Here is a 9,781-nt window from a genome sequence, read left to right on the forward strand (position 1 = left end):
AAAAAAAAAAAAAAAAAAAAAAAAAAGAAATAGGTTTACTTTGTGTTTCTGTTTTTGATTAGAGACTTGAATATATAAATACATAGATGACATGAATAAATAGATAGAGACATGAATACATAAATTAGTATTTTAGTGTCATAAAACAATATATATTTTACAATTCTGCCACGTCTGTTATTCCTACCATTTTATAATGATAATATTTCTTTTTTTTATTAGGACACGGAACAGCAGATTTGAAAATTCTGAACAGGATCAAAGAAATAGTGATGATGGTCACAATGTAGTGTTTCAGCCACCTAAGAAGAAGTGGAATAAAGATTTTAGTGTAAAACCTCAAGACGAAGCACTAGTACATCGGCCATCTGCCTATGGTGAAATATTTGAAGATACAGTTTAAATATGACATTTGTGCCTTTTTGATATGTTTTATATGAATCTGGAATGACATGCACTTGTATATATATGTCTAAAACTCTACAATCCAGAAAAAAAAATTCTCAAAAATCTTCAATTTTTTGTTAACGAAATTCACATGTTTAGCCAACACAATATTGCTTTGTAATACAGTTTTAAGAGACCCTTAATTGTGAACAATCAATGGTTGTTATTCAAGTTACTAGTGTTTTTCTGAAGCATAATTTCTTCAGTTTAATTTTATTTTTTTCTACTGAGCTTATACTAAACTAAGCCAACATTTGTGGCCCAAAAGGTGGGATTCAATATTTCTTTGTATACAATTTAAAAATATAAATGTACTTTTACATACTCTTTATGGTTGCTATATTTGGGAGTGTGACATTAAGAAAAATCATAAGGCAAAGAAAGTTGTTGTTTTTTCATTCTAAGAACAGGATTTTAGTGAAAGTAATTTAATTTTGTTTTAAATGATATAATTTAAAGTTTTTTGTTATTTTCAAAAATTAAATTAAAGATTTTTCCATATGGTTGTTACTATTGAAGTTGCTCACTGTTCAACTCTATGCTAATAATTCTTATCCTCAATAGTTTTAAATTAACTTTATACTTAAGAATAATCGGAAAGTTTTTTATTTACATTAACAATTCTGTGCCTTATTGCTTCTTGTTAATAATGTTATTAATATTAAATAAACAATATAGTCTGATTAATATAAGCATAATTTGTATGAGAACTTCCAAGAACTTAGCACTTTTTATATGTGCTTTTTATAAATAATTATTACAGTAACTTTTTTTATTTATTATCTATTATCACTTTTATTTTAACCGCATTGGAAAATAAAATGTTGAAAAATGGAGACTTTATTTGATTGTCCCTAAAATTATTATTTCTGTTAAAAATAATCTTAGTATTCTGTTTTCTAGTTATACATTGAATTTTTATAAAACTTTCTCTTTTCATGCTCAAAACGGACCAGTTCAATAGTTACCAAAATGTTTTTATGTTCAAAAGCTTTGTTTTGATTTAATGAAAAATATTTGACTTTAATTAAATATGCTACAACTTAATAAAGTTAATTTATTTTTTCTGAAATTATTGTTATAAGTTTTTAGTTATTTTTATCCAGATTAAAAATAAAACATTGCCCTATCTTGTGACACTGCTAAAATGAATTCAAAATATATCTTAAGTTTAAATAAGTATAATGTTTTTTATTTTAGTCAAAATTTTTCTTGATCATTAAAAAATTTGTTTGGAGGATATTGGGTAGTTATTAAATAACATAATTTTGTTTCTTACAGGACCAATTCCCAACTATAGAAATGTATTTAAAACATGTTAATTATATGTCTAGTACACATTAAAATTTTTTTAGAAATATTTTGCATATTGAATATTATCACAACTACAATTACTTAACTCTCTGTTTTTAATCCCTAAACAAAGGTGTCTTTTGTTGATCAGAGCAGACCAGATAAATCAGGAGCTCTGCCTATCCATCCATAGAAGAAAGTGCCCTGTCAAGTGTTGTCCTAGACCAGATGTGGGCAGAAAGATGGGAACGGGCCTGAGTGATGAGCAAGTGTGAAAGGGGAACTATTTTACATAGCAATGATAAAACAGTTTGATTAGATGATCGGTGGGCCATTTGTGGCTGAGTAAATTAAGGCATTGGTCATAGCGACCTCGGAATTTCATCGGTCCTGGTTCGAATTCAGACTGAGGGAGTTGACTTTTATTTCATCACAGTCTCACAGAATGAAAACTTGACCCAAATATCATGGGTAAAATAGGTTGCTTACCACTATATAACCCCCTTATGTCAGAAATGACCAGGCAGGGGATATTAGAAAACAAATTGATGATCGGACCAGACAAAATAAATAAATTTTGCTGCTTTCTGCTCAAGTTGAAATATCAACAGTTATTTGAAAGATGAAAAAATTGCATCATTAGTTGATCTTGAAAAAAATATTCTTTTTAATTATTTCAAAGAAATTAAATGAAAATATGAATATTTCACAAAAATATCCAAAACATTTTAATGTGGCATTTCCTTTTTAGGTTGCATTCCCAAGCTCGATTATGGCTTCATCTGGTTGGGAACCACTGTTTTATGTGAACTGCTCTATAATTCGCTATGAGAACTGGTTTCTTGTCTACTTTTAACTATTCTCCAATTTATCAGGTTTGCTCCGATCGTCAGGCGCTTGACCAAATATCAAAATAAATATTGAACACGATAAATGGTATAATATAAAAGAAAATTTCTTTAGTTGAGAAGTATTAGGTATTAGGTACTCGTAAATATATTTTGGGGGATTTAGTCATCTAAGAATAATTAAAATGGTCAATTTGAATAAAATTTGTCTGGATTAAGTTATTTAATAAGTAGATAGTAATATATAATTAAATCACAAAATAAAATATTACAATCTAAAATAATTGAAAATATTGAAATTATACACTTATTATATAAAAAAAAAAAAAAATAAACACTAATAACATACATATACCTATATTTTTCCTTAAATGTTTGAAATTGATAATTGGTGGAGAGAAAAAATTGGTGTTTAATTGATGTTACAGATGGGGTTTTACTAAGGGAAATGGATAAGGAATCCCAAATACAGAAATCACAAATGATAAAGGATTTTTTGTAACAAACATCTGTATATAAAAATAAAATTGATGAATAAAAGGCTACATCCCTATAACATATGAGGTTAGGAGTAAAGTGACAATGTTGGTAATAAGATTTTTTTGCTATTTATTTGTGCCTGACCTAAATTCACGATTTAGTATTGACAAAATGATGACATTACCAATAATTATTGAGTATTTTACAATGTTGTCTGTACCATAGTGTTAATTTGGTTCAAGCCTAGGTAGGTAGTAAAGAGAAATTTTATAAGAAAAATTGTTTCTTTATAATTGCCCCTTTATTTCTAACCTCTTCATATAATAATTTTTTAGTTAAAATAAAATAAATTATCATTGTTGATAATTTTTAAATGGGTTCTTTGTTAGTTATAATTGAAAACACCTAATCTGTACACACCAAACATCCTTAGTTTGTTCTCAGAAGCCTTTTTCACAAAAAATAAACTTTATCCTTTCATTTTATAATTTGTTCTTTGTGTATTAGAATAGGGGATACGACAGCATATTGCTGTTCTAAAGAAACTTTGAAACGTTCTGGAACAGGATTGTTTGATTGAAGAGAATCCACACCGGCTTTTAAACCGAGCGCCACACACTCTGGTTCGGTTAAACCTGACAAAGCTCCAGCGATGAAACCAGATGCAGTACTGTAACATAAACATTAGACATGTCAATAGGTTTGGGTAATAGGTATTTAATAGCGTATATTACGATCACTCTGATTATTTAAAAAAATTTTGTTTGACATAATCTCAAACATATTCCTAATCCTTCCTAATTTATAATTGAAAAATTCTATATTAATTGGCTGTACCATATAAAATCATAAAACTAATGCTATTTGTTTATATTACACTAATTATCAGTTTTCTTCTTAGAACGGCTTTAGTTCTCATCACTCAACAATTACACAAGTTCCAATAGTAACAGACATTATTTCTCACAATTAATCAATCTTAACAAGTATAACTGTATGGTCCTAATCAACGTGAAGGCTTTTTATTGTGTATGGAACCAAGGTCTTCTTTCTGAAGCGTATAAATGCCAAATTTTCAAAATATTTAATTTTTTTAACATGAGGTTACTTGAGCAAGAGAAAGTTTTGAGTTATCTTAAATGGTAAAAATTCCAATTGAAGATATTTAACATAACTGATATACACTGAAATTCTCAAGGGATCAGTTTTAAGTTTGGTTCTTTTTAATATATTTGTTTGATATTTTACAAAATGTAATACAACATTTTATGCAGTATTTTCTCATAGAGGGTAGACACTATAGTCAATCAGTTAACCATTGCAATAGTAAAATGCTTCAATTACTTTCATCAGTGGAAAACAATATCGAATTTGGGTAAAACTGATGTTATCTTATTTACTAAAAGAAAACCTGACAACAGCAACAAGGCTGAATCACAAGGACATCCTGTAGAGTGGAAACAAAGAGTTAGATATTTTGGTGTAACCTTAGGCTCAAAATTAATTAACTGATCAACACATAACTAATTAAATAATTAACTTAACTCAAAACACACAACTAATCTGTGTAACTAACAAAAACACATAAATAATCATTGTGACAAATCAGTTTGGTTACTACAAATATTGTTTCTGGTCGTGAACAGAAAGTCAGTCTTAAACATAGGTAATAAGAGTCTATTTTTAAGGAAGGTCTCCCTTCTCAAACCTTATGCCTTTTTAACTAAGGCATTTTTCCTACTTTTATTTTTAACACAGTTACAGTTAAAAATTAAAATAAGATGATATATTGAACAATAAAGTGGGTGCAAATTTATTTAAATAATGCAATAATAAATTTTTCCATGAGTTAAGAAACAATTTCTGAATATTTTCTTGAGATTTTACATCATTTGTAAGCTTTGTTGCACCGCTCATAAATTTTCTTACAATCGGTCACTTTTTACTAAACCATTTTCTAAAATGTTTAAATTGTAATTGATGGTGCTAATCAATACTTTATTTTAATTAAAAACTTTATTTCTGTATTGACACATAAATCATTATTTCATACATTACCAGTTCTGATAAAATGTTTAAAAATATATAAATATTCTCTTACCAATCTCCTGCTCCAGAAGTGTTGATCACGTTTGATATTTTTATTGGTTGATAATATCGAAAATAACTTTCGGTGATCTTCCTGGTAAAACCATTTAAAACTGGTTCATCTGTTGTTAAGGAACTTGCCATCTGTTAGCAGAGAAAATAGTTGGTCACATCATTCAACAATATTATTGATATTATTTTAAAGATATATTTTTTTCATGAAGAATTATTGTTGTATAATATGTACTATATTTATAAATTAACATTTATTTCATTGGAACATGGTATTCAATTTATTCATTTTGAAAATAATAACAAGAAAAAGTGACTGAACTTAATAACAAAAATAGTTAAATGGATTATAACTGAATTATGTTAATACTTACCAACATTCCATGTTGGCCCATTGTTACCATTATTATAGGAATTTGCTTACTGAGAGGAGTCAATAAAAATTTTATTTGTTGTAACAGTTTTTCTGTATCATTGAAGCTGAATTCTTCATTGAGTTCTTGTCCTTAAGAGTGTAATTATAAAGATTAAACAGAAGAATCATATAAATTGATTTAAATATAAAAAATTGTGAAAAAAATGAGTGCTTAGAAATAAGATATTATTAATTTTTAAAGTAGAAAATCTACTAACAATAAACATATTTCACTTAATTTATTTCAGTATTTGATATTGATCTAAAATTCATTTAATTAATATAGAATGTTACTTTTTTTCAAATTGACTGCTCATAGAGCCCTTCCTATATCATATGCAAAGGGCAGTTATTGTAAATAATAACCCAATATAATATTGTTATACGATCATATGCCATACAGTATTATATAATTATGACCTAATATTTTCTTAAGTATACAAATCTGTAGAAATTATATTAGAATTAATTCTACCTGATACTTTCATATCTGCTTATATACTTAATCATATACTTTATCGTATTCATTGATTAGATATTTCAACAGTTAAAAAGAAATATTAACATTTTTTCCTCCCCTACGATAACTTACTAAATAGTATAAAATCTTACACCAAAATTATTTTGCCAGTTATAAAATTTACTGCAATAATTGACCTGTTTCTAGTAAACATATTCTTTCACAATATTTGTTTAATATTTCCTTTTTTTTTTCTATCATTAATTTCATTTTTCTTTAATATTAATGAACATCCTATATATTGGTGCTGGTATTTGGTGGGGGGAACAAGTCTGGCAAGTAGGCCTAGTGGTCCTTTTAGCCAACCCCTGACGGCTACCTGGATTGCCGCCGCATACTAACCAAGGTGGGGGTGTCAAGATTCATTCTTCGGAACCGTCGAAAAATGAATGTTTAACTGCCCCAGGTGGGAATTGAACCCACTGGGACCTGCTCCTCAACCCGCACGGCCGTCACGTCCCTTATATATATTGGTGCACTGAGACAAGTAATTTTTGCCATGATATGTTCATTTCCAGATGATTATTACTATATATAATTTAAAAAATATATTTACCAAGATATTTTGCCATTTCCCTCAATTCAACAAGATTAGGAGTCATCATAGTTATATTCTTCCATAAATTAGTTCCCAGTGGTTTATGAGCCTTGGATAAGTCAGTAGGTTCAAACCACACTAAAATGCAAACACAAATTTAAAGAGTTGTGGAAAATAATGAATATATGTGATATGCGTAGTATACCTACCTGGTACATTAGAATTACTTGCGATTTCGAGGGCAGCATTCATTGTTTCTTGAGGTATGTTTCCATCCATTATTAAGATTGATCCGTTCTCAATATCTTTTTTGTATCTTTTCACCTGTGGATAAAACTCATTTCCTATTTAGTTAATGTTTTTTTAAAAAGAAATTAACACACTTTTTTTATCAGAATATTTTATTTGTTAAATATTAATTTATTATGTATATAGACAAATAAGAAATGAAATAATCCTGTTTTTACAAAAAAAAGGGATTATTTAAAAAAAAACTTCGAAAAATTTTTGTGAGCACCTCTGAACAGTGAACTCAGTCTGTGCTTGTCTGATGCCTAAATATTGATTCTAACTGTAATGGTGAACTGAAAAATAACTATCTCCATTTTTTTACATATATTTATTTAATTCATTAAAAAGATAATAGAAATTATTTTAAAAAATATTGTTTTGTCCCAAATATTATTCTGTTATTAGATTTTTATATTTACATGTGAACAAATACTAGAGGGCAATATCAGACTGTGATTTATAGAAAAAGAGTCATCAAACCAATGCCAGGTTGGTGGTAATCCTGAGTTATCAAATATTACTTAATGGCTTAGTAAATACCTTTATATAATAATGCAGGTTTATAAATAAATAGTTTAAATGTTTGTCTAATTATCTAATGTGTATCGATGAATAAAATCACTTAATACTTGAGATTTAAGGCTCTAACCCCTACCCTCGGTTCTTTTGTTACTGACATGTATCCACTACCATTCAATCCTTTCTAGGGTACCAAAAGCTACTTCCTACTTTTTATGGCAGCAGATGTCAAAGGTGTTAACTGTATATCTTTCAAAGCTTGATTGTGTTAATTAATTTATAATAATTTATTAGGCTCCTCTGGATACTGGGAATGTCTTACTTTCATCTTGTTTTCTCTAGACCTCTATCTAGTTTTAACATCTCCACTATCCCTCATTAGTAGATTTAAGGACAGGGATTCATTTGAGAAAGCGCACCAAATGAGCATGTGGGTCAAGTGGAGGGAGAGGAACAACCAAACACCACATGAGCCTTCAGCTGCTGTGAGCACTTCTGAATAGTTGTCTGTGTCTGATCTGGTGCCTAAATCATGAACAGAAAATTGGCCAGTGCCAGTTTCTTACCTATATTTATTGAAAAGAGAATAGATAGTGGTGTTTTAAAATGAAACTATATCAAGAGCATCAAGCCTTAAAAACAATTCGAAATAAAATAGACGAAAATAAAAAAAATTTCACGAGAATATCACCGCAGAATTTTCTATTTATATTGAAAAGTTTCAGGGCTATAACTGAGTGACAAGACATTTTGAATCTATGGTTGTTTGCTAAATTTTTCATTTTATTTTTAAATTAAAAAAATAAAATGATTGTTATAAAATTGTTTATTAAAGTAATAATAAATATTATTTAAGGTCAGTAAAACCTAGTAAAAGTATAACCCCACTTATCGGGAACAAGACATCGCTGGTTAATCCGGAATGTCTAAATGAATAAAACTGAAATTTTCATCCAACTCATAAATCAGATAAAGATTAAAATGGAACCAGAACTTAATACATAGGTGATATGTATATTAATATTTTACGAAGTTACATTTATTACAGAAATTAGAAATTTTAAATGATTTGAAGAAAAAAAATCAGTAGACACGTAATTTAATTTAAGTGTACCAACTATCTTTAAGTTTTTAATACTTATTTTTGTTTAATTGATTTAAATTTTGTATATTTATACAAATTCTTAAAATCACTTGGTGATAAGTGACTACGCAGCCTAAGGGAAACCAAGTTACTGAAATCAGTAGTCGAACTGAGTCGGAGAACACTCGACGAGATAAACTGTACATGATTGAATGTAGGTGGGAAACAGTACATAGTAGTATGCCGTATTTACATCTCCCCTCTTATAAATAATATAAACAATACATTTTACAATACTCTGTAATCAAATTCTGTAACTTCCCTTTCGATGTAGATTCGGTCACCCGTCTAAATGTAAGCATTTAGAAATAAGAAAGGTTGATTGTTTTTTTATTTTGAATAATGATTATACTCGTTTAACATACTCGGTCAATGTAAACATTTTTAGATTGTTAGACAAGATTGTTAATCACCTCGTAGAAAAAATAGAAGCTACATTATTACTCACTGTAAAAGTAGGAATCGGCTACGACTTTTATAAGGCAATATCTTACGTCACTAAAATATTGGTCAACGTACGTTACAATCTCAAGAACAACAAAAATTATTAAAGTTAATATTGCCTCCCTAACCCACCCTCTCACTCCAGTTTACGATCCTTCTTATCTTAACTTGAAAACATTTATTTATATCGAGTGGAGCAGAATTTAAAAAAAAAATCACTTAAATTGAGCTACATTGTGACTCTCACAAAATCTAGGGATCGCATGGACCAAAGTAATTATTGCATCTGAAATTATTGTTCCCTCTTACCTGTTCTTCATCAATAGTATTGTGGATTTCCATGTCGCCAACACCAAACCTGGTCTCTCCATGTTTGTCGATTAGAGTAGTGTAGCAAGCTGTTCTGCTGTCTTCTTTGGTTTCAACAGCATATAAATTCTGTAAAACATATATTATGGGTAATTTAAAATATATTTTATTGAATTCCTTTCATTCATTATACATATATATTTATATTCATTACACATTATACATATAGTCCGCTTTGTTCAGGGGCTTTCTCTGTGGTCCTTTGCCACTGTCCAATAAATTGAATGAGTAAGCGCCACTCTGCGAGTGGTAGAGGTGGAAACGGGGTTACAATGTAGTGCCCAAACCCCTTCCCTCAACAGATACAACAACCAGAAAGAATTTGATGTCCCGTCGGGCTGTGTACGTCAATACTGAGGGGAGCTGGAGCTCT

The 9,781-nt window shown here is 28.9% G+C and overlaps 2 protein-coding genes across 2 annotated transcripts in view; one reads left to right on the forward strand and one right to left on the reverse strand.

The window, feature by feature from the left end:
* The window catches only part of LOC106684716 (anoctamin-1), a gene marked incomplete in the record, with an annotated part of 26,002 nt that extends 25,231 nt beyond the window's left edge, over positions 1-771 (forward strand). Inside the window, 1 exon segment of the mRNA XM_067049466.1 lies at positions 223-771. Coding sequence (XP_066905567.1) covers positions 223-403 — 181 coding nt within the window.
* A 2,016-nt stretch (positions 772-2,787) lies between these two features.
* Positions 2,788-9,781, reverse strand: part of LOC136796255 (uncharacterized) — an 18,095-nt gene continuing 11,101 nt past the window's right edge. Inside the window, exons 3-8 of the mRNA XM_067049414.1 lie at positions 9,349-9,477; positions 6,851-6,965; positions 6,660-6,779; positions 5,543-5,673; positions 5,170-5,300; positions 2,788-3,738 (exon numbers count right to left, since the gene is read on the reverse strand). Of these exons, the coding sequence (XP_066905515.1) occupies positions 3,546-3,738; positions 5,170-5,300; positions 5,543-5,673; positions 6,660-6,779; positions 6,851-6,965; positions 9,349-9,477 (819 nt within the window). The 3' untranslated portion in view covers positions 2,788-3,545. The remainder of the gene's footprint in view (positions 3,739-5,169; positions 5,301-5,542; positions 5,674-6,659; positions 6,780-6,850; positions 6,966-9,348; positions 9,478-9,781) is intronic.

This window comes from Halyomorpha halys, unplaced genomic scaffold (genome assembly GCF_000696795.3).
Source record: "Halyomorpha halys isolate HHAL.00 unplaced genomic scaffold, Hhal_1.1 Scaffold604.1, whole genome shotgun sequence".
In the NCBI taxonomy this organism is placed as follows: Eukaryota; Metazoa; Arthropoda; class Insecta; order Hemiptera; family Pentatomidae; genus Halyomorpha; species Halyomorpha halys.